Raw genomic sequence first — 24,817 nt, 5'->3', positions numbered from 1 at the left:
CTTCAGCCACTCAAGCAAACACCCCTCAGAGGAGTGTCTGGGGCCAACATGGCATGTCCAGGTGGCCATTGCTCAGAGAGGCACAGAGCCTGCTCAGAGGCACACAGTGAGTTGGGACAGAGCCAGGACCTGATCGCACAGCCCAGAGTGTCTCCATCTTTGAGTTCTTCTCCTTCATCCTCTGCTTCTCCCGACTCCTCCCTCCCCCGTGCTCTCACCTCCTGCCGTCTTACCTCTTGCAGGGACACAAAGGCATCATGGGACCCCTCGGACCTCCTGGACCAAAGGGTGAAAAGGTGGGTGTCTGGTCCTGGGTGGCAACTGCTTTCTCATATCTGGGGCCACTGGGACCAAGTCCTGGGGCCACTGAGGCTGGGCTAGCGTGGGTTCATGGCAGGCTCACCCCTGTTCATACCCTGGCCAGCCCAGAGGCCAGTGTCACCCTGGCTGTGGCCTTCAGGCAGGAGTCATTAGACCTACATTTAGCACAGGTGTCTTGGGTGTCCTGGCACCAGAGCAAAAGTGGACACAGTTGCTGCCTCTCTGGGGCTTCCAGTTGAGCAGGGGAAATGGACATCAGTGACGTAAGGGTGCCATCTGTCACTTGTGTGAGGGTGGGGGCAAAGCCTCACTAGTGAATGAGGTCACCTGGTGAGAGCCAGGGGAGGGCTTGGGATGGAAAGTGAGAAGCACCAGCATTTCAAGACCAGGAACCGCCCAGGCAGAGGGAAGGTGTGTCCAGGCCCCACCCCTTGGCTCCAGATTCAACAGAAGACAGGAAGTGGTAGAAGGAACCTCGCTGATGGCCGCACCCCTCCCCACTGTGTAGGTGGGGATGTGGATCCCACAAGTCTGAGGGTCACATTCTGAGACAGCACCGAGCTGGCCCAGGACCCAAGTCTCTGGGTCCTACATTAGCGGAGTCCCTTCCTTCCTTTCTTCCCTCTTCCCCTGATGGCTCAGCAGGAACAGGCTCCTATCAGGCGCCCCCCCACCCCACCCCACCGCCCACCACGGTCTCCTTGTTCCCGGCTCCCCAAGCCTCCTTTCTTTTGCCGAGTCAGCTCCCCACTAACTACATCCCGCTGTTGAGTGAATCACCCTGGCCTAGCTTGCCATCCAGCTGGCCCCTTCTTCCTGCTTGGAGAAGAACAGCTCTGCAACCAGAGTGGGCCGCAGGCTCTGACACATCCCACAGGAAGCTGCACAAGCCTCACACAGGACCCCGAGTCCCTCCTCGGCCCTCATGGTCTGCCAGGGCTGGTGCAGAAAGGGCTAACACGAAGCCTGAAACAAGAGGGTGCCTTCACTCTGGGCCGTCCACAGCCCCGGAGGCAGTCCCTGTGCCTGCGAGAGCTAGAGTCTGACCCAAATCTGCCCTGAGTCTGCTGGGGGCCCCAGCATTCCCCAAGCCTTGACTGCCTCATCTGTGAAGTGGATGGGTACCTCGGGCATGTGAAGCTAAGCAGGACATCACATATGCGTCAGCCAGATGCACTTTCTGATTCTATATGGTGTTATTTTGCGTTCAGTCATTCATCTGCTAACCAACAGGTGTTTATGGATTTATAATGGTTATTATAATGATTTAATATTTAGTATGTTCTCATCTCTGAGCATGGCAACCCGCTCCAGTACTCTTGCCTGGAAAATCCCATGGACAGGGGAGCCTGGTAGGCTGTGGTCCATGGGGTCGCTAAGAGTTGGGCAAGACTGAGCGACTTCACTTTCACTTTTCACTTTCATGCATTGGAGAAGGAAATGGCAACCCACTCCAGTATTCTTGCCTGGACAATCCCAGGGACAGAGGAGCCTAGTGGACTGCCATCTATAGGGTCACACAGAGTCAGACACGACTGAAGCAACTTAGCAGTAGCATCTCTGAGCTAGGGGCTGTGGAATGATGCCCTAGAGAGCTAGCCGACTCATTGGAAAAAAAAAAAAAAAAATCCTGATGCTGGGAAAGATTGAAGACGGAAGAAGGGGACAACAGAGGATGAGATGGTTGGATGGCATCACTGACTCAATGGACATGAGTTTGAGCAAGCTCCAGGAGATGGTGAAGGACAGGGAGGCCTGGTGTGCGGCAGTCCATGGGCCACAAAGGGTTGGACACAACTGAGCGACTGAACACCACCACCACCACATGAATGGTCACTAGTCACGGCGGGATGGCACTAGGGAGGGAGGAAGAGCAGGTTCCTGGGGGAGACCCCCGGGGCAGACCGCCCTCTCCAGGATTTCTTCACACTCATCACCATGACGCTGGCACGGAGGTGTCCGGACCCCACTCGACAGGGGGAGAAACAGAGTCTCCATGACACTGCAGGACTAGCTCAGGATCAGTGTGGGGTATGGCAGGACCAGGGTTCAGACTGTCTGATGCCAGGCCTTGTTTTTCCAGTCGGAAACAAGACACTGCAATGAACCAATATGTTGTTCAGCTTGGGGCTTCCCTCGGGGGTGTGTGTCTATCTTCAAAGGCAGTGGCCATAGGAACTGGGAGATGGGATGAGACTCTGGGAACAAGGAGAAAGGGGGATGGAAGGCTTCATCTTGGGGTGCGAAAAATGCATCCCCAAACTTCAGCTACAATGTGTGGTGGGTAGGAGAGGGGGATATCTGTATAGCTAGCTTTGGGCCCCATCATTGCTTTGATTCTTGTATGACCTTGGCTAAAACCCTTCCTTCCCTGGGTCTCAGTTTCTTCGTCTGTAAAATGGGAGCAATGGTCACAGCAGCATAGGTATGTTACATGGATTCTATGAAACATGCCTCATGAAGTGCCTGGCGCACAGAACCCATGAGGTAAACACCAAGTAAAGCCCCCCAGTCCAGCTCTCTCCCTTCACACAAAGACGGAGCCTTGGGACAAGGAGCCAAAGAGAGTGGTCAGGGAGAAGAGGGAATCCCTGCTTCTTGGGCCAGCCACCACCCCCCCTTCCTGGCTACAGCTGATTCTAGGCCTCAGGCCTACTCTCCTGCCTTCGGTCTCTGCCCACAGGAGCCACAGGGGCCCCAGGCCAAGGCGTACAGCCGCCAGCCCTCAGGACTGATTCGGGCCTGGGACAGGCTCCAGCCCCCGGGACTGTCCCCTCTCTCTTGCCTCTCAGACCTCCCCTTCAGTCCCTGCCAGCAGCCAGGGGGCTTGGAGGTACCCTGGCTTGAGCCGCCTGCCCAGAATGTCCCCCCATGGGAGGTGACACTAGTTATCTGGGGCTAGATCATGCTGAGCCCTCAGGCTCTGCCTACACCTTCCTTGTAGCTGGCACATGGCTTCCAGCCACCCGTCCTGTGGGTGGACCAGGGCCCAGGGTGACCTGCCATGGCCCAAGGACCTTGGCTTTAAACTCTGCTCCTCCCCCTGTCTCTCTGTCCACCTCCGTGCCATGCATCCTCCCAGCTGTTATCATTATCAACAACAGCAGTTTCTACAGAGCCTCTTCTCTGTGTGCTGAGAGCTTACCATACCGCTGTTTCCTGGATCATCAGAGCAGAGCTATGAGACAGGAGAATCTCATTTTGCAGACGAGAAACTGTCTTATGAGCAAGACCCGCAAGTGGGTGACTGCTGAGTGCCTCCTAGGGAGGCTCAGGGCCTTCCCTGGGGCTCCGATCAAGAGTTGGAGGGTCATCCTAAAGCAGGTTCTCTGCCCACCTTCTCCCAGCAAGGGTCGGAGAAAGGGGCTCTTTCGTTGAGGACTGAATGGCTAAGCAGCTTACACCACCTCTTTGTGCCTCAGTGTCCTCATCTGTAAACTGGGAGAATAATATCACCTATTTTGTGAGACTGTTGGCAGAATTCAGCCTTCCCAGGTGGCGCTAGTGGTAAAGCACTCGCCTGCCAATACAGGAGACATAAGAAACATGGATTTGATCCCCGAGTTGGGAAGATCCCCTGGAGGAAAGCATGGCAACCCACTCCAGTATTCTTACCTGGAGAATCCCAGGGACAGAGGAGGCTGGTGGGCTGCAGTTCATAGCGTTCAAAGTGTTCTACACAACTGAAGGGGTTTAGCACACAGACAATGCTGGGAGGATTCATTGAGTGTCTGCGTGCAGCTGTGGCGGTCGGTGCTCATGCTTGCCAGCTGTTGGAATTATTGTCACTGCCTGCTGAGTACCATGCAGGGACTTCTGCATCACTTCATGGAAGCCCTACCACCTTCCCTGGGTATCAACATTGTCCCCTTCACTGCCCCACTACCCCCATTTCGCAGCTGAGGAAAAGCTCTGAGACCGGAAGGGCCATGTTGAAGGCCTGGGCAGCTGGTCCCCTACAAAGCCAGGTGTAGCCAAGTCTCGGCTACCCTGGCTGACAGCCTGAGAGTGTCGGCCTCGGGGTATCCAGCCTGAAAATAAAAGTGATAGTCACTTGGTCGTGCCTGACTCTTTGCAACTGCATGGACCATAGCCCTCCAGGCTCCTCTGTCCATGGAATTCTCCAGGCAAGAATACTGGAGTGGGTAGCCATTCCCTTTTCCAGGGGATTTTCCTGAGCCAGGGATCGAACCTGGGTCTCCTGCACTGCAGGCGGATTCTCTACCATCTGAGCCATGGGGGAAGCCCCCAGGGAAGTCCAGCCTAGGGGAGGGTAAAGAGCAGTGTCCTGTGTTCCGAATTCCTGCTTCCATGCTCGGGTCTGCCTTGGACCCCATGTCTTCCCTTCCCTCTTGGCCTCAGTCTTTCTGTCTGTGACCCTAAGTAGACTGGGTTCTTCATCTCTGATGAAGGCCCTCTTGGCCTCAGTGTGGAGTGTCTGGAGTTCCCCAGGAGCAGGGAGTTTGTCTTAACGCTGGTTTCGCCTCCGCAGGGGGAGCAGGGCGAGGACGGCAAGGCTGAGGGGCCCCCTGGACCACCTGGAGATCGGGTAAGGGCCCCCCCATCCACCCCCTGGACCACTGCCAGGGTGGAGCCCCAAGCCCCAGCTGTGTGGGGAGCAGGGGGAGGCTGCTGCGAGCTCCGCTGAGGGCGTGGCCCAGGAGGCCCAGGTCTGGCAACCCCTGCAGTCTTCTATTGTTGTCCTTTTCATTTAGGGCCCTGTGGGTGATCGAGGAGACCGTGGCGAACCAGGGGACCCTGGATACCCTGTAAGTATTCAGAGCTCCTACTTGCTGGCAGCATCGCAAGCGTTGTAAGAGGTCATTCCTTGGCCTCTGTTTCATGCAACCTGGAATTAGAACGGCCTTCGCCAGGAAACGGGCCTGTCCTGCCACCACGAGTGCCCAGGTTTTAAGCATCCCTAAGGGCTCAATTCATGCTGAAAGGGGAAGGGTCCGAGATCTTTCCTGAGGGAGGGAGACCCTTCCCCTCCAGGACCCTCAGTATCCCCATCTATGACTGAGAACAGCTCTCCCAGCAGAAGCAATGAGGACAGGCTGAACGAGCACCCAGCCCCACCCCCCACCCCCACCCAGGCTCTTCACCCTTCATCCTTGATGGCGGGAGTCCTTTCCTTTATTCATGCTCAGTTGTGTCCTACTCTTTGTAATCCCCACAGACTGTAGCCCTCCAGACTCTTCTGTCCATGGAATTCTCCAGACGAGAATACAGGAGTGGGTTGCCATTTCTTCCTCCAGGGGATCTTCTCAACCCGGGGATCGAACCCGAGTCTTTTCTGTCTCCTACACTGGCTGGTGGCTTCTTTCCCAACTGCACCACTGCCCATTTTGCAGATGAAGAAGCTGAGACTTAAGGGGACAGTGAACCATGGCTAAGAATAAGAACAAAGGCTTCCTTGGGGTCCTCCAGGCTAGCAGTTGCCCTGGCCCCCACTCCCTCCAAGATGAGCCCCTTCACCTGTCTCTGCTTGACTTCCAGGGACAGGAGGGTGTACAAGGCCTCCGTGGAAATCCAGGCCAGCAGGGCCAACCCGTGAGTGGTGCTTCCTGTCCCATCCCCCTCCTGCCCTGAGAGGGGGGCTGGTGGAGAAGCAGTGGGGAATTAGAGATCTGGTCTCTTTAAAGCTTAAAGAGACCTGCCCTGCGGGAGGGCCTGGGACAGCCCATTCTGGTTTCTCCTGCCCTGACCCTGGGGGCACCCCCAGAGCCTGCACCCCCAAACCCCTCCCCACCCCTCCCCCTCCAGGCGGAGACTGGCCACCCTCCCCGGGAGAGAATCCTGGGGCTGCCTTGCGTCATCTCACCTTGGTTTGCAGGGGCATCCGGGACCCCGGGGACGGCCGGGCCCCAAAGGATCGAAAGGGGAAGAGGTAAGAGGCCCGGATGCTCACGGGAAGGTAGACCCTGGGAAGGGAAAGACCAGCCTAAGCACATAGCCCGTGAGAGGCAGCACTGGGGTGTGATGAGAAGGAGAGGGGACCATGGGCCACTGCAGGGCGTGGTCCAGCCAGGATTCCTTCAGTGGGCCTGAGGGCCAGGAGATGACCAGTCCCAATCATAGAACCTCTGGGAGGGGGACCACCTATTCAGTCAGCTAGTGGGATTTGAACCCCGGGCAGTCAGTATCCAAAGCTGGCCTCCCTTTCCACCACAATGCACTGCAGAAAGAAAACTGGGAGCAGTGAAGTGAGAGCATGTGGAGGAAGACAGGGAGCGTGACACTCATGGAGGAATTCGGAGGCGGTGGAGAGGGAATTTCCTGCCTTCACCCAGGCCTCCTGGATCGGCCTCCACTGAGGCTGGGCCAGGGCTGTCTCACTGCCCTCAACTTCCTCCCAGGGGTGCACACACACACGCCTTCCTTCTGCTCGCACACACACTCCTCACCCTTCCGGGATACCCACACCCCTGAGGATCACACGGACCTGCCAGCCATGGGGCTTAGCTCCCACCAGGAAGTTGCCAATGCCTGGACCCTCTGCCACCGGGTTCCCAGTGAGGGCCCAGGGCCCAGAGCAGGGTCAGGGACCGCACCTGGCAGGTCTCAAGGCTGGCCTTGACCCTGGGCTTCTGGGTGGGGGTGCCTGGGCCCATTGGCAGATGCAGATGCCGAGGTAGAGGGGCAGGGCTGAGCCACAGAGGGATCTCCCTTCTGGAGCCCCTTGGGTTCTGCGCCTCCTCCAGGAAGCCTCCATCGTGTGCCCCTTGATTTTTCAGGGGCCAAAGGGAAAGCAAGGCAAGGCTGGGGCGCCAGGACGGAGGGGGATCCAGGTGAGTGGCTTACAGCTTTTCGCTCACCCACCCCACCCCCTGCCGTCCCCAGAAGCCCTCACCAGCTTCTCGTTTACTCCCAGGGCCTGCAGGGGCTCCCAGGGCCTCGGGGCGTGGTGGGGAGACAGGGCCCCGAGGGTGTTGCTGGACCAGATGGGCTTCCTGGCCGCGATGGTCAAGCAGGACAGCAGGTGAGCTGGACTGGGGGTTAACAGAGGGTGTCTCTGTTCGAGACGAGGTGCGCGTGTGGTGGGATGTGGGGTGCCATAGGCCATGGGCCAGGAGGAGCAGGTTTGGGAACTTGGATGGGCAGAATCAGCGTATCTAGAAGTTTCCTGCATGGTCAGTGGCTTCATTCTGTGGTACTTGGACAATGGCCTGTCTCACTGTCTCTCCTCCATGCCAGCACCCAGAGGGACAACCCCTGTCCAGGGCAGAGAGCTTCTGGTTTTTAAGATCCCTCATCTCCCTACCCACGAATCTTCAAGTCCTCTTGCCGCACTGGTCCAGCCATTCTCACACATGGCCTCCATCCCCGAGTCTGACCTCCACCCCCACCAGGCTTCTCCCACGCTGGTGGATTTTGAAGTCACCATGCCTCCTTGGCTGCCTATTTCCTGAAACATGAAAAATTCTCCTTTGCCCTCTTTCTTCACAGGGGGAGCAAGGAGATGACGGGGACCCCGGGCCCATGGGCCCTGCTGGGAAGAGAGGAGATCCAGGTGTGGCTGGCTTGCCTGGAGCACAGGGGCCCCCAGGATTCAAGGTCAGACACTTGTTAATGCTCTTATCCGCCCTCCACCCTTTCTGCCTTGGTACTGACTACAGTGACCCTGACTACAGGGCTGACATGGGCACCCATGTCCCAGGGACAGTGAGAAAAATGGACTCTACTTCCTCAGGGGTCCCTCCCCAAGCTTGAACCTGGCTTGCTGCTGCTGCTGCTAAGTCACTTCAGTCGTGTCCAACTCTGTGCGACCCCATAGACGGCAGCCCACCAGGCTCCCCCGTCCCTGGGATTCTCCAGGCAAGAACACTGGAGTGGGTTGCCATTTCCTTCTCCAATGCATGCAAGTGAAAAGTGAAAGTGAAGTTGCTCAGTCGTGTCTGACTCTTAGCAACCCCATGGACTGCAGCCCACTAGGCTCCTCCGTCCATGGGATTTTCCAGGCAAGAGTACTGGAGTGGGGTGCCATTGCCTTCTCCTGGCTTAAAGGATAGTTAACCCCTGGAGCTATAATACTGCCCCCTATCAGGCCTTTGAGGTTGTCAACTGTTTGTTGAGCTGTCCGTGGGCGCCCTCTTGTGGGCCTTGTGGGGCAATGGCTGTTGCTGGCTGCTGGGACCCTCCAAGGCATCTTTTTAGGAAGTTGCCTTGCTCGGTGGGGGAGGCAGTCATGAGGCTGTCTGAGCCCAGGGTTAGACACTGAAGGGAAAATTGAGATGAATGAATGAGGCTCTCACCCTCTCTGAGCTTGAAGTTTAGTTGGAGAGAGGCTGTAACCCTCTTTAAAGACAGAGGGCAGAGGGGAGAGGTGGCCTTGGCCTGTGGAAGATTTAAATGAGGCAAGAAGGGGAGGCGACGTTCCAGACAAGAGGAAGAGTGTGAGTGGAGGTAGCGACTGCCTGGCCTGTTGGGAAGAAACCGTGAAGACGGTGTGTGAGAGAGCTGTCAGGAAGTGGGCCCTTGAATGCCAGAACAAGAAAAGAGACTTTCTTCTTAAGCAGGCTGAAGTTTGAGCACCCTCCCCCATCCCCAGACCTACACCTGTTGCCCCAGCAACCAGAGATGTTTACCGACCCGGTGGAATCCCTGTTCTGTCTCTCCAGCTGCCCTCCCCATCTCCTAGAGCCGTTTTCTCCCGTTGACTGGTCATCTTGGTGTGTTTCTTTAAGGGTGAAAGTGGGCTGCCTGGGCAGATGGGACCCCCTGGCAAGCGAGGGACAGAAGGCGGCATGGGGCTTCCTGGGAACCAGGGGGAGCCTGGATCCAAAGGCCAGCCGGTGAGTGAGCCCCAGGGAACACACATGTTCCCACACATGCACACACACGCACGCAGAACCACCAGCCATCTTCCTGCACTGTGAAAAGCACGGAGCAACCCTCTCCATGGGCACGAGATCCCACTCTGCCTCCCCCGAGTCAGGGATGAGGGGATGCAAGAAAGCTGAGGAGCGAGATGTGAGTGGTCCCTTAAGAATGAGGAGAGGCCATCCCAACCAGAACCTTAAGTAGCCTGAAGTAACCTTGAATCTGGATTTCCCAGGTGGCGCTAGTAGAAAGAACCCACATGCCCCTGCAAGAGACTGTAAGAAACATGGGTTTAATCCCTGGGTCGGGAAGATCCCCTGGAGGAGGGCATGGCAACCCACTCCAGTATTGTTGCCTAGAGAATCCTGTGGACAGAGGAGCCTGGAGGGCTTCAGTCCACAGGGTCACAAAGAGTCAGACACGACTGAAGCGACTTAGCACACACACAGCCTTGGATCTATTCGAGAAATTACATCTATAGTTTGAAAACTTCCCACAAAGGTTCAGATGACTTCACTGGTAAATTCTAGTCATTGTTTATGGAAGAAAAATTCCAATTCTGCATACACTCTTCCATAAAATTGAAGGGAAGGGATACTTCCAAACACATGCTGTGAGGTTAGCATTACCCTGATGTCTATGCTAGACAAAGATTACAAGAAAAGAAAACCACCGACCTCAGACTACAATATACCTCAGAAGTATAGACACAAAAGTTCTCGATACTGTTTTAGAAAAATCAGTCAAAGAATACATTAAAAGAATGATATGTCAAGATCAAGTGAGATTTGAAACTTCCCTGGTGGCCCAGTGGCTAAGACACCATGCTCCCAATGCAGGGGGCCCGGGTTCGATCCCTGGTCAGGGAACTAGATCCCACATGCACCACCAAGAGTTCACATGCCACAGCTACAAATCCTGCATGTTGCAACTAAAAATAAGATAAAATCCCACAAGCTGCAGGTAAGAACCCACACAGTCAAATAAAGAAATGTATTTTTTTAAAAAAGAAGATCAAGTGAATCAGGAAAAAAAGATCAGGAATGTAAGGTTAGTATAACATTTAAAAATAAGTCAATATAATTCACCATATTAACAAGCTAAAATTTGTTGTTTAGTCGCTCAGTCGTGTCCGACTCTTTGTGACCCCACGGACTGCAGCACCCCAGGCCTCCCTGTCCATCACCATCTCCCAGAGTTTGCTCAAACTCATGTCCACTGAGTCGGTGATGCCATCCAACCATCTCATCCTCTGTTGTCCCCTTCTCCTCCTGCCCACAATCTTCCCCAGACTAAAATAGAAGATCCAATTAATCATTTCAGTAGATGCAAGAAAAGCAAATGATAGAATCCAACTCCATTTCTGATAAAAATTCTCAACAAACTTGGTATAGAAAAAACTTCCTCAACTTGATAAAGGACAGTCATGAAAAATCTATAGTTACTATCGTAGTTCCTAGTGAAGGATTAAATTATTTCTCCCAAAGAGCAGAAATAAGTCAGATACCTGCTCACACCACTTTTGTTCAACATTGTGTTGGCATTTCTAGCCACTGCTGTCGGGCATCATGTTTGTGAGCCATTCACATTCATTTGCCTTGAGGTGGAGTGGCTGATATCCCTTCAAAGAGGCAGGCCTGGGGGTCCTGCCCGACTGGCCAGGCACCTTATCTTGGCCTCACTTGCCCTGTCTCATCTTGTTCTCCCCGTAGGGTGACTCTGGTGAGATGGGATTCCCAGGAATGGCTGGCCTCTTTGGACCCAAGGTACAGATTCTCTATTCCTCTTGGGGTCCTGTCCATCCACCTGCTTGTTCACTTATTATTTCTTGGGCACAAATATTTCTTGTTCACAAATATTTCTTGGGCATTTGCAATGGGGGCTGGAACACAGCCAGAATCTAGCATGAACACCCTTGTCTCCCAGCCTAATGTTCCAGCAGACCTGGGTTCTAAGCCCAGCTCCGCGGTTTATCTGCTCTGTGCCTGAGCAAGTTACTTGGTCTCTCCAAGCCTCAGTTTTCTCATCTATAAAATGGGTGCAGTAGCAGCAAAGGGTTGTTACAATGAAGATTAAACCTACACCATTTAGCGCTGAGCCAGCACGCTGCCTGCTGCATACTAATTGTGGACATTTGTTCCTCTTTCTGGAGCCTCTCAGGGAAGGCCTCTCTTGACCGGGAGGGCAAAAGTTGGGCAGACCCCAGGGGTGGCGGAGCTGCTGGAGCCCTCGCCCAGCGGCCACCCAGACACAGCAGCCCTTCTCCATCTCCCGCAGGGCCCCCAAGGAGACGTCGGTTTCAAAGGCATCCAGGGCCCTCGGGGGCCTCCTGGCTTGATGGTGAGTCCTCCCCTGTCTGTCCCAGCACGGTCAGTCACCCGAGGCCGGCCAGCCATCAGCTGGGTGACGTCACCCTTCCTGTTCCTTCAGTCTTGAGCCTTCTCTGCCCACTATCTCCCCTCCTGTTTCTACACCTTTTCTTAACATTTATTTTTTAATTGGAGGATAATTGCTTTACAATGTTGTGTTCGTTTCTGCGTACGATGTGAATCAGCCATAAGCATACATATGTCCCCTCCCTCTCGAACCTCCCTCCCACCCCCTACCCTGCTTCCACACCTTTGCTCGTGATCTTCCTGCCAGCTGGCCTGCTGTCTTTCCCGCTTTCACCTGCTCCCATCCCCCACCAATGGCCCACTGTAACGCACACCACTCGGGCTCAGCAGATGTGCAGCCTGGCCCCACCTGGGGAGGTCTCCCTTCCATCTCCTGGGGGCCTTCAGGCTGCCCCCTACCCTCCTGTCCTGGTGACTGTGTTCCCCAGGCGCTGGGATGAGAACACACAAGCCTTTCTCTCCCCTTTAGGGAAAGGAAGGTATCATCGGGCCCCTGGGAATCCTGGGACCTTCGGGACGCCAGGTATGTGCTGGGGGCTGGCCAGAAAGACCACTGGGGCAAGACTGTTTGTGTGACCTAGAGCCAGTCTGAGCCTCAGTTTCCCCATCTGGGCAGTGGGGCTCCTCCTCTGAGCCCCCTCTCACTGGGCCATGGTTTCTTGCAGGGTCCAAAGGGCGACAAAGGCAGCCGCGGGGACTTGGTGAGTGGACGGGCTGGTGGGCAGTGTGGTGGGCGGGGGCAGGGGGGCGGCACGGCTCAATCTGCTCCTCTAACTCTGTCTCCCTGCTTCTGTCCCCCTCCAGGGATTGCAAGGTCCGAGGGTGAGTGGGCTGGGCTGTGAGGGCTGGGGGGATGGTGGAGTCAGGGGGGCGGGCACTCTGGGCTTTCCTGCCCGTGACCAGTCATGTCCTGGGACCTCGATCTGTACGCAGGTGGCCACGGTGCCTGGGTCTCAGGAGGAGGCCTGGGCGGGGTCGGGGGATGAGAGGCCTTTGAGCGGGGCCTCACTGTTCTTCTCTTCCTCCAGGGTCCTCCCGGTCCCAGAGGGCAGCCCGGCCCACCGGTAGGTATTGTGTGCTCCCCTTGAATTGTAGGGCAGCTGGTGGGACCCCAGGCTGTGTTGGCGGCCTTCATAGGACTGGCCCTGACTTCACAGGCCAGGCCTCTGGGATAGTACAGCTCAGCCCGGGTGGTGCCAGGCAGAGACCAGGGTGGTGGGTTCTCTCATGCCCTGAGAGCCCCTCCCAGCTCCTGACAGCCCCTGGGACTGCAGTACACAGTCCCTGCCAGACACAGACCCAGCCTCTTCTTTTGCAGGGTCCTCCACGGAGCACTATCCACTTCGTAAGTTGGAGAACTTCCTCTGCGGTCTGCTTGGAGTAAGGCCTGGGGTGTGGTGGGGGAGGGATGACAACAGACCCCTCCCTGGCCCAGGGCCGCCCACGCCCCATCCTTCCTCACTCCATACTGAACCCTGACCCCTGCACTGAGGGGCAGGAAACCCAGGTATTAGCCAGAATGCACCCCGGCCAGTGGATCCAGGAAGACCTCCCTCCACTGGCTCCAGGCCCTGTTGGCCCACTCTATGCCGTTCCACTGACAGATCTTTAAGCTTCTGGTACTGATTCCAGCCCCTGAGTTTTGGGAAGGGAGCTGCCCCACACCAGTGAGCAATTTGGGGGACACCAGCTGGGTGTCCTAGAATTTAATTCAGTCCTGACACTACTTGGAGCAGCATCAGATTCCACGGGTTGAGGGCTCAGTCCTTCAAGATCGCTGCTGGCTCCCCAACCCAGGACTCCACACCTCCATCCCTCCCCCCATTCCCTGCCTCTCTTCCGATGCCAGTGGCAAATCCAGGTCTCATTTGTGCTTCTGACCAACTAGCTATAGACCAAAAGTTCCCACCAGGCCCTCCTTGGCATCTGTTAATTTGCTAGGGCAGCTCACAGAACTCAGAGACACATTCTACCTACCAGATTAGTGGCTTATTATAAAAGGCTGTAACTCACATGTGTCATTTTGGACTTCCCTTCTCAGCGGGTAAAGAATCCACCTGCAATGCAGGAGACACAAGAGATGCAGGTTTGTTCCCTTGGTTGGGAAAATCCCCTGGAGGAGGAAATGGCAACCCACCCCAGTATTTTGCCTGGAGAACCCCATGGACAGAGGAGCCTGGTGGGCTGCCTTCCATAGAGTTGCAGAGAGTTGGATGCGACTGAGCGCAGGCACAGAGGAGCAGCCGGATGGAGGTTGTGCATCATCAAGCAAGGCATGGGGACGGGCCACGAGCTTCTGTGTCTATTCTGAATCTGCACCTGTTCACCAAGCTGGGAGCCCTCCGAACCCAGTCCTTTTAGGATTTTCTGGGGGCTTCGTTACACAGACACAATTGATTAAGTCATCGGCGATGGCAATTGACTCAGTCTCCAGCCGCTCTCCCCTCCTTGGAGGCTGTGGGACTGGTAACTGAAAGTTGCAACCCTCTGATCACATGGTTGGTTCCGGAGACCACCAGCCCCTACCCTTAGGTTACTTAGGAGCTTTCCAAAAGTCATCTCATGAACACAGCAAAAGATACCCTATTTCAGAAAATTCCAAGGGTTTTCGGAGCTCTGTGCCAGGAACCGGATTGAAGACCAAGTATAGATTTCTTATTGTGCATCACCGCATGACAGAGTCTGTCCAGCTCAGATTCTGAGTCCAAGAGGGTCAGGCAAGGTTGCAGGTTGGGCCCCAGTGCTCCTCCCTGGCTTGAATGAAAATACATCCCCCCCTCACAAGCCCTTTGGCAGTCTGTCCACATTTGATCATGGTCCCAGTTGACTGTTAGAAGCAAGCCCCGACCGCGTCCCAGGGAATGGCCAAGGGGAAGGACTGCATGGAGAAGGAGCCCCGGCCATGAGCAGCTTGAATCCTTGCTCTCTGTCCTCGCTGTCCGTCCCTCTGTCTCATCCATGAAACTAGAGTGACAGCCCTGGCCTCTTCCTCTACATCCTTCCTTCTTCAGTAAGGAAGCAAACTAGGAGGAAATTAAGGGATCTAGGGAAAGACTTTTCCCTCTTAAAAAAAAAAAAGGAAAACGAGAGGATTTTTATTTTTTGAATAATAACTAATAGATTCAGTGCTTGTTGTATGCCATATAACATTCGTAGTGCTTTTCTGGAATTCCCTTGTGGTCTGGTGGTTAGGACCCCACGCTTTCACTGCTGAGGGCTCGGGCTCAGTCTCTGAGCCCTAATCAGGGAATTAGGATTTCTCAGGCTGTGTGGGGAGGCAAAAAAAAAAAAAGAAGTGCTTTTCGTGTGTTCTGCTGTTTAGTCACTAAGTCTTGTGACTCTTTGCAACCCCATGGATTGTAGCTTGCCAGACTTCTCTGTCCATGGGATTTTCCAGGTGAGAATACTGGAGTGGGTCACCATTTCCTTTTCCAGGGGATCTTCCCGATCCAGGGATCAAACCCAGTCTCCTGTGTCTTCCTGCATTGTAGGCGGATTCTTTACCTTGAAATCATTTATTCCTCTCAACAGTTCTGAGTTTTATTATCAGGATGAGAGAACCAAGTTTAAGCAACTTGCCCAGATTGTACAGTTAGTAAGTTGCAAGGCTTGGGATCTGAACTTGAGAAGGACTGCCGGAGTCCTAGCTCCAGACCCCAACCCTGGGGCTTTACTCACTGTCAGATCTTCCCCCTTCTCTATATTCATGATGAGGTCATACAGCTGTGTTTCTGGGAAGCCCAGTGCCAGGACTGGAGGTGCAAGTGGAAGTGAGACACTTACAGTGCAAAGGGGAGACCCCGGGGCTGTGGGAATGTAGAAGGTGGGGTCCACACCCAGCCTGGGGGCATCGGGAGAGAGTTCCCATCGCAGGGTGGTATCTATAGGATGCGTGCAGGGCAGGCTTTCTCACCCACAGTGCTGTGGACATTTGGAACCAGACGATTCTTTGCTGTGAGTGATTGTCCTGTGCATCGGAGGATGTGTAGCCACAGCCTGGCTTCCAGCCACTGCATCCCAGTAGCACTGCCTGCTCCAGTTGTGACAGCCCCTGAAGTCTCGAGATATTGCCAGATGCCCTCTAGGGGGCAGCATCAGCCCTGGCTGAGAACCACTGGAACAGTAGATGGAACGATGGAGGAAGGGAACAGGCAAATGGGAGCCGCGCGTTCAGAGGCGTGGTGGCTAAACAGAGCACGCACTTAGGGACTGAGAAGTGCGATAGTGTGTCTGGTGCGCGGAGCACCCGTGGGAGACAGAGAGAGGCAGGGCTGGAGCACACAGCACGCAGGCCACTGCCAGGAGTTTGGACTTAATCTTGGGGGTGACAGAGCGCTATGGAAGTGCCTGGAGGAAATTAGTGGAAGCATCTGTTTGCAAGGGGAGGAAGAACAGAGTTCCCCAGAAGGCATGCTATTGGCCAGGATCCCACTAGGGAAGGTGGGGTGGGAGGGCCCTTGCTCAGACCCTGGGACTCCTGCTCGGTGGGGGCCAGGAGGCACACCCTGTCTTCTCTCTGCGCAGCAACAAGATGACCTTGGGGCAGCTTTCCAGACGTGGATGGACACAAGTGGAGCACTGAGAGCAGAGGTGCCACCCGGGGCCCTGCCCACGTGGGGTCCCTTCCTTGGGGGGGGTGCAGAAATGATGACCCACATGTGGTCAGTGGCCTCCACGTGACCCACACTGAGCAATTCACAGCCAGCAAGTGACCCAGAAGCAGGGCCGAGGCCTTTTGCTCTCCTCCTGAGTCAGGTAGAGATGTCAGAAGCAGCTTCTTGGTTCAGTCCCAGAATCCACCAGAGGCAGGAAACTTGTCCACAGGCTCTGCTAAGACCCTGGCCAGTGGTCAGCTCAGCACTAGGATACAAGGCTGAACAGGGCCCTGGGTATTCTCTGGTCAAACCCTGTCAAGAGTGTCCTTTGCTGAGTTGCTTTCCCCCCACGATGGGGGACTCACTACCTATCAGCTCCGATCGCCAGGCTTTTCCATTTGTGCCCTGAGTGCTCTCTCCAGGCTCATGAGCCAGGGGAAGGGCAGATAGACAAGCTTGTCATGTTCCTTCCATTCTGGGGAGTGGGGGACGGGGTAGTCAGTGGAAAGTAAGTCCTTCACCAAGTCCTTCCTGAGGGATTTGGGACCCCTTCCTTGACTCCTCGCTCACAGGACCCTCCTATTCGGCAGCAGAAGCCAGGCTGACTGTCCACATCTCTCAAGCCCCCAGGCCCTCTAGGTAGATCTGCCCCTGGCCACCGCTGGTCCCCAGTTTCTTTATTTGTTAAGTGGAGGGACACCCAAGCATAGCCCCTGCAGGGAGCTCAGATGTCTCCTTAGTGGCAAGAACTTGGGGCAGTGGAGGCTTAGAGCTCCAGCCGGACAAGGACCTCAAGGGCCCGACGGCCACCCTCTTTTCTCACAACAGGGTTACAGCCATCCGGACCGGCTGGTGCTGGACCAGGGAGGGGAGATCTTTAAAACCTTACACTACCTCAGCAACCTCATCCAGAGCATTAAGACGCCCCTGGGCACCAAAGAGAACCCCGCCCGGGTCTGCCGGGACCTCATGGACTGTGAGCAGAAGATGGTGGATGGTACGAGGGCCGGTGGGGTCTGTCTCAAGCGAGGGCTTCCCGGCCCCAGGGGTGGGGCAGGGCGGGGCAGGGGATTCCAGGAGGAGCTAAAGAGATGGTTAACCGCTCTAAGACAGAGCAATTAGCCATTAGGTTCTCCGGTCAACTGGGCCGAGTGTCTGTCCTTGGGGAGGCAGTCATATATTCACTCAACAAACAGTCACAGAGCCCCGCAGTGTGCCAGGCACTGAGCCTCCTGGGGCATGGGGATATGGACGGGTCCCACCCTTCCAGAGTTGAACCCACAGATCCACAAGCTGGGGATGACCATTTCCCTGCAATGGGCCAAGAGCTTTGGCAGAAAAAGGCCCCAGGGCCAGGAAGGCCCCCATCGTAGCTCCCCTGGAGAGCCAGGATTCCCAGTTTCTGTCCTCTGCACCTCATCCAACTCTCCTCTCTCTCTGTGAGCTGTGTGGTGCCTTGGAAGGACGACAGTTTTAGAGGCGGACAGACCTGAGTTCAAATGTCCGTCCTGCCTCCGACCTGCTCTGTGAGCTGGGTGAGCCACCCTTCTCTCTGCTGCGTGAGAAGGCTGTCCTACTCTATCAGCTGTGGGGCCTGTGGCTCCTTGGGAACCCAGAAGGGGAAGCCAGGTGCCAGCAGAGCTTCCTGGTTGATGGGATAGAAGCCCTGACTCCCACCAAGTTCTGGGAGGATCAGAGCCTTGGCAGTAAAACATTTCAATTAAATCCCTAAATCCCTCGGGCAAGTGGCTCAGCTTCTCTCAACCTGTAGTCCTTTCTGGAAAATGATACTTACCAGTGGCGACAGGGGGATACTTCCCATGTGGCCTCTCTGGAGACTCTGCCAGCTCTGAGCTCTGCAGAGAGTTTCCTTCCATCACTACGGCTCACAGAATCCCTTTTCTGCTCCACCTCCCTGACTTCATGTCCAGCTGGGACTCAGAGGGTGACCAGGTGTCAGATTCACCTGTAGAACCAAGCCTGGGGTTCCTCCCCACATACATACACAGCCCCCCATCCCATGTCGCCTATAGGTACCTACTGGGTGGATCCTAACCTTGGCTGCTCGTCCGACACCATCGAAGTCTCCTGCAACTTCACACATGGTGGACAGACGTGTCTCAAGCCCATCACGGCCTCCAAGGTATCCGTCTGCTCCCCAGCGCTCACTGGCTTGCTCTCTCTACACCCTTTGCCCCCCTGCCCTGGACCACAGTCCATCCAGGCTTGTGACTGAGCCTTAACTATCTTGCTACATAGCCTCGGGAAAATCATCTCCTCTTTCTGAACCCCAGTTCCTCATCTCTGCATTTGGTTTCCAAATCCTTTTGTGTTGGGTGATGCTGATGGTTCTGTCTTCAAATAGAACTTTCTGCCTAATGTCTAAGACACAGCAGTTAGCCAAGCTGGCTTGGCTTGGACAACTATGACCGTAAGCACAAAACAAGTCAGCGAGATGATCCCCTGGGGCCTGTGTTCTGGGGTTGTGTATGCAAATATGTAGCTCATGTTTGGTGCCCACGTACCTGCGATGGTCTCTGGGCTGAGAATTTTAGGTGGCCCAGGGCAACTCCAACAAACCACAGTGTGCAGCAGCGGGTGGAACATAACCACGCCCCCGGCTAGGGAACCCCTCGCTGGAGGGTGGGTCTGTAGTTGCAGCAAGTCCTCCCTATGAGACAATTCAAGCTGCAGAGAAAAGGGTTTCTCTGGCTGCAGGAGAGGTGGGACTCCAGCGCCCCCCAGGGGAAGCTCCGGAAAGTACCTTGTCCTGACCATGGCAGACCCAGAGTCTGAACATCCATAGCCCAGCCAGCTGGGTAACAAGTCCTGGCTGGGTCCCCACCATGGGCCAGGCACTGAGCCAGGTGCTGGGCTCAACAGGAAATATGGCAGCCTCCACAAGCAGAGCTCACAGTCCAACAGGCCCTTTCCCCTCTGACACGGAGGGTCAGCAGCTTCGTGGCAAACCCACCTGGCAGACGGGTGAGGCTGGCACCTGGATTGGCAATGCGACTGCCCATCTGAGTCGCCATCCCCATCAGGAACAATGAACCACTGTCCTGGGCTGGCCTCAGCCTAATGATAACCAGTGTTGTGGCTGGACCAGCCTCCCTGATTTTTCTTAAGGTTGCAAAATGCCCTCCAGCAATAACCACCCAGAAACAGGAAAAAAAAAAAAATGTAGAAAGGTTATTACTTACGGGACCTGGAAATTACAGCATACCTGGGACGGCACAGTGAGGTCTCTGGTAGAGAGAGAAAGGGACAGTGCATCTCCTTGTATTGGAGGAGGAGGAGGCTAGGATTTCATAGGTTCAGTCTGTGCTGGTGAATTTAAAACCTAAGGGTGGGAATTTAAAGCAGAAGAGAAAAAATAAGTGATCCCAACGGTTGTTGAAATCAACCAGAGCTCTAATACAAAGGAGCCGCAGTGTTGGGAGGTGGCCCAGCCCTTCCAGGGTTAGTCTGTGGGGCTGGCAATGTGTTTATTGGAGATAACCTTCTTTGAAGTGTGTGCCTCAGCGATCAGAGCCTAACTCAGGCACTTGCATCACACAAAAAAGGAGACAACACAACGGTCAGGGCTTATACTACCATCTGCCCTGTGATGCCCTGTGATGTGAGACATCAGAGTCAATGGTGAGGATATTTAACCTCCTGGGTAGCTGATATGTTAAAAGTCAGGGGTAAGGCACCTTGAAACCCAGAAAATACACATCTGAACAGGATCACAGTAGAAAATCTGTAATTATTATAGAGGCAATAGTCTGAAATTCAGTCGGAAGCCATTGTCCCAAACTCGAAGGATCCCGTAATGAAACTAAGTCAGTGATCTGAGGGGCCCCAGAATCTGTTCCAAGATTTCTGTAATATTATGAAGCATTTATACATCTTGGACATCGTGTGTAAGTAGGTCAGTCTGAATCTATCCTGAGTAGGGAGATTGTTTCATATCTCATCTAACCAATCTCTCGGTCCCGAGAATAGGTCAATTCAGTAAAAGAGTAGTATCTTATCTCAGGAGGCAGTGATACCCAAGTAAGGTACAGTACAGGTAATCGGGTATTTAATAAGAGGCATCTGTATGGAAACAAAAAAAGTCAAGAACTCCCTGGCAGTCCAGTGGTTAGGACTTGGCGTTTTCATTGCCATGGTCCTGGGTTCAATCCCTGGTTGAGAAACTAAGATCCCACAAGAGGCATGATGTGGCCAAAACAAAAAAAAGTCAATGATTGGAGAAGATTATAGTCCCACTTTTTGAGTTCTAAAGGTGCTAGTCAAGAAGATTTCTAGATGTTGGGCTCCAAACATCTTCAGGTGGAGTGAGGGCAGACAGAGGCAGTCTGATAGGTTTCCTTGGGTTGCAGTTTGAATGTGCCTGGTGATCTTTCTGACTGGCCCACATGGCAACGGGCATGAAGATTGTCCATACCTGCACAGTTGTGATGATCTCTCTGCAGTTTATATTATGTTAGCCCAGTGTAGCTTGCATGGCTTTGGGAAGAGTGCAATCTTCATTTTCAATAGAAAATGAAATCAGAAGGGTGGGAGAAAAACTGGAAACATTAGTTTGGAGAGTTGTAGCTAGATATTGGAGGAGCCAAGAAGAATTCAGCATCCTGTCCAATTTACAGGTAGAAAGCAAAGTCTCAGATGATTAACAGAACTAGAATCCAATGTCCACAACCGTGTGTCATAGTTTCTATTGAAACAATTTTTCTCTGTGCAGTCATCCCCATTTCTACTAAAGAGAGCCATAGAAAGACTAATTTGTTAGCAAATTAAGTCTAGTTTCAACAAATGTGGTTATTCACACAAGCGCAGCTAGAAAAGCGATTGACAGCATGAGCTCTTTGCTGCTTTGCTGAAACCTTTCATAAGGAGTCTCAGGTTGAATTTTAGAAGCTTCTTCAGGGCAAGAAACCAAGATCTAACCATCAGACTTTGCCTAGAATACCTGTAAATTTGGGTAAATTCCTCTCTTCTCAAAGTGCCTAAAATATCTTCTGATTCCTGTAACTGCCAGGAAGTAGCCTTCCTTACTCACCTGATAAAGACTGCTGGGAACCCTATAGTCAAGGTAACAGACCAATTTTTCCAAGGGCCTTTATTGGCTCCATGAAGTCAACCTTAGTTCCTTAAGTGATCTGGTCATATCAGAGTCTGTATATATATATATATATGCTGTTGCTGCTGCTAAGTCACTTCAGTCGTGTCCGACTCTGTGCGACCCCATAGACAGCAGCCCACCAGGCTCTGCCATCCCTGGGATTCTCCAGGCAAGAACACTGGAGTGGGTTGCCATTTCCTTCTCCATTGCATGAAAATGAAAAGTGAAAGTGAAGTCGCTCAGTCGCGTCCGACTCGTAGCAACCCCATGGACTGCAGCCCACCAGGCTCCTCCATCCATGGGATTTTCCAGGCAAGAGTACTGGAGTGGCTTGCCATTGCCTTCTCCAAGATATAGATATAGATATAGATATATATCTCAAATACGACAATCTAGTCAAAGCCTTGTTGATAACCGGTATTTCCAATCATTGTTCTGTTACAAGAACAGAGTCTTACTGAGCTTATGCAAATAACTATACTGCCATGAAAATAAGAATACTCATAGAGCGAATTCTAGAAGGATCGGGCAGGGAGAAACAGCAATTATTTCATCTTTGTTCACAAAGGTGTACTTCCCCAAATTGTTGTAAGTCATTGCTAGCTTTAGTCTTAAACATGGAAACAAAGATTAATAACTGCCAAACAAAAGTCATAAAACATTATAATCACCCTCATCAGTTCATTCAGTCCTATGCAGTTGATCACCGATCTTGATCTTTTGTTAGCAGTTTCATAAATCCAGTTTTTCCTTCAGTTCAGTTCAATTCAGTCGCTCAGTCGTGTCCAACTCTTTGCAACCCCATGAATTGCAGCACGCCAGGCCTCCCTGTCCATCACCATCTACCGGAGTTCACGCAAACTCACGTCCATCGAGTCGGTGATGCCATCCAGCCATCTCATCCTCTGTCGTCCCCTTTTCCTCCTGCCCCCAATCCCTCCCAGCATCAGAGTCTTTTCCAATGAGTCAACACTTCACATGAGGTGGCCAAAGTACTGGAATTTCAGCTTTAGCATCATTCCTTCCAAAGAACACCCAGGGCTGATCTCCTTTAGAATGGACTGGTTGGATCTCCTTGCAGTCCAAGGGACTCTCAAGAGTCTTCTCCAGCACCACATTTCAAAAGCATCAATTCTTCAGTGCTCAGCTTTCTTCACAGTCCAACCCTCATAAATCCTTGCCCATTCAGTTCAGTTCAGTTGCTCAGTCGTGTCCAACTCTTTGAGACCCCATGAATCACAGCATGCCAGGCCTCCCTGTCCATTCAGTGGTATTATTTAAAAGTTATCAAAAATCTGTACTTGTCAGACTCCTGTCCATGAATCTGAAGATGGAGCACTTTCGCAAAGGCATCAGAGTAAAGCAATAATTATAAATAACAAAAGAAATGATATTTTTTATGCCCACAGTTAAAGATCTGATGAGAGTTCATTATGATGAAGTTGACAAGGAAAATTTTGTTATTTCTGTGACACACAACATTTTAAGATAACTGGAGTTATGTTGGATAACATTAGATATCAGAATTTTAGGAATTTCATATGATTTCTTGAATATTGTATTAACAAAATATATCCATTTGAGGATATCCATAAAGAAGATGTAGCATTATTTCCTGCTGCTGCTGCTGAGCCACTTCAGTCATGTCTGACTCTGTGCGACCCCATAGACGGCAGCCCACCAGGCTCCCCCGTCCCTGGGATTCTCCAGGCAAGAACACTGGAGTGGGTTGCCATTTCCTTCTCCAATGCATGAAAGTGAGAAGTGAAAGTGAAGTCACTCAGTCATGTCCGACTCTAGCGACCCCATGGACTGCAGCCTACCAGGCTCCTCCATCCATGGGATTCTCCAGGCAAGAGTACTGGAGTGGGGTGCCATTGCCTTCTCCGAGCCTACTTGACAATATTTCCCATGTGATTTAACATATTAAATAAGCCTAATTAGTTTAGTGTCTCTCTTTTTATTAGGAAAGAGAAGGATATTTTGAGATGTTCCAAGGATCCTCTGGAAAACCCCAAAGTTACTTCCAGATCAAAAAAACTTCATTTAGAATTTGACTTGCAGAAGTTTGTCAAAAATATCAAAGATTTTCAACACTTGATTACAAAGAACCACAGATCATTATTTTTAAAAATGCTTAATTATCTACTTAGCTGAAGTGACAAAGGATTTTAAAAGCAAATACAGAAAGTTCCATAGTTGTGAGCAAAAGTTAGCTGTTTTGGTATTGAGAAGACTGTTTTCTAGGTAATTAAAGATCCAATTAAGACAACATGAAGCTCAGGCGATTATTCTGATAAAACACAAAATCTTTGCTTTCTAGCCAGATTACTTAAAAAGTAAAGAATAACTTTTCATACTTTTAACCGGAGCAGATCAATACTCCAATCAAATGTATCCTTTTAGCAAATGAAAGAGAATTACATAAGAACATTATTGATATTATTTTTTTAAAAGCCTCTTGTACTAACAATCCAATTTTAGCCAACTTGACTACATAAAAAAATTCTTTTTCTCTCTTCTGACAATATGATTAAACTATCTATAAAATCTTCATTAGACAGTAGACAAAGTCAGCCATCATCCCAAGCTAATTTTTTTTGTAATAAAAATAACATGGATTTATTTGGCTAGTAAACACTGGAAAAGTTGTCTATCTGCAGTATATTTGATGCTGTTAACTCTGAAGAACTACCTATTTTAATTAAAACAAATGTAGGCTAGCTTTTATTTACCAAAGATTATCCCAGATCACTTGAACTTGAAAAACATTTGGATTAGTTTCTTTATTTCTGAATGGTTGGAGTAACTAATTCATAAGTGCTTATTTTTAAGCCAATTAAACAGAGCTCTTTTACACATTAACTTTGGCTATACCATTCAGAGATAGAGAGAAAAAAAGTCACATATTCATCCAGCACCTAATGCTTTCTACCAATATTTGTGGAGATGACTTAAGATCTGTATTTGTTCCTGACAAGTAATCTTAAGGAGGCTGTGGACTAGATTTTGAGTAAGAGAGCTTTTATAGCAGTTTGCATTTTGAAAGGTCCCTTTCTCTGTTGTTTTATTTCTTTTTTTTCAGCCTCAGACAATTGTAGGCAGAGCTTTAGTTACCTCCTGGGGTGTTTCCATTTCAAAGATTTAATCTTCAAGGGACAGAGAAAGAATGTAAATTTTCTCCTAGGAGTTTTAGTCCCTTTTGTACGGTTTTGGCAGTTCCAATAAAATGTTGTAGTACTGCCCTGTAATTAGGGTAGTGCTCTATTAAAATAATTCCCTGGGTCAAATGGGGCCTCTTTGGAGTTGAAAATGAAGAGGGGGTCATCTGGATAACCACAGCTGTGGAAATGGTAAACGCACTAGATCAGGCCAATTTTGTGCAGCAGGAGATGGGCCTCATCTTAATGTTTTCCATTCACTGCGAGCCTTAGCAGTGATCACTGTGAGGGAAGGATGCAACCATGCCAAGAATGAACGTCCAGGAGAGCGGAGGCCCTGGTGGAGTATCAGTGATCTAAGGTCCTTTGCCTTCCCAGCTCCCTCTTTCTTATCCAAGATGGCTAGAT

General features: G+C 52.1%; 1 protein-coding gene across 4 annotated transcripts in view; it reads left to right on the top strand.

Moving 5' to 3' along the window:
* Positions 1–24,817, top strand: part of COL27A1 (collagen type XXVII alpha 1 chain) — a 153,136-nt gene that overhangs the window by 121,167 nt on the left and 7,152 nt on the right. For 3 of the 4 annotated variants that reach the window (XM_070375041.1, XM_070375040.1, XM_070375044.1), the window contains exons 41-60: positions 243–296; positions 4,814–4,870; positions 5,037–5,090; positions 5,821–5,874; positions 6,158–6,211; positions 7,059–7,112; positions 7,196–7,303; positions 7,771–7,878; positions 9,009–9,116; positions 10,857–10,910; positions 11,422–11,484; positions 12,010–12,063; positions 12,206–12,241; positions 12,345–12,362; positions 12,569–12,604; positions 12,859–12,885; positions 13,582–13,626; positions 16,065–16,130; positions 16,964–17,132; positions 18,169–18,278. In XM_070375041.1, the coding sequence (XP_070231142.1) occupies positions 243–296; positions 4,814–4,870; positions 5,037–5,090; positions 5,821–5,874; positions 6,158–6,211; positions 7,059–7,112; positions 7,196–7,303; positions 7,771–7,878; positions 9,009–9,116; positions 10,857–10,910; positions 11,422–11,484; positions 12,010–12,063; positions 12,206–12,241; positions 12,345–12,362; positions 12,569–12,604; positions 12,859–12,885; positions 13,582–13,626; positions 16,065–16,130; positions 16,964–17,132; positions 18,169–18,278 (1,329 nt within the window). The remainder of the gene's footprint in view (positions 1–242; positions 297–4,813; positions 4,871–5,036; positions 5,091–5,820; positions 5,875–6,157; positions 6,212–7,058; positions 7,113–7,195; positions 7,304–7,770; positions 7,879–9,008; positions 9,117–10,856; positions 10,911–11,421; positions 11,485–12,009; positions 12,064–12,205; positions 12,242–12,344; positions 12,363–12,568; positions 12,605–12,858; positions 12,886–13,581; positions 13,627–16,064; positions 16,131–16,963; positions 17,133–18,168; positions 18,279–24,817) is intronic. The other variant, XM_070375042.1, reaches the window with a different exon arrangement.

This window comes from Bos mutus, chromosome 8 (genome assembly GCF_027580195.1).
Source record: "Bos mutus isolate GX-2022 chromosome 8, NWIPB_WYAK_1.1, whole genome shotgun sequence".
Classification (NCBI taxonomy): Eukaryota; Metazoa; Chordata; class Mammalia; order Artiodactyla; family Bovidae; genus Bos; species Bos mutus.
This window is presented reverse-complemented; position numbering and strand designations above follow the sequence as displayed.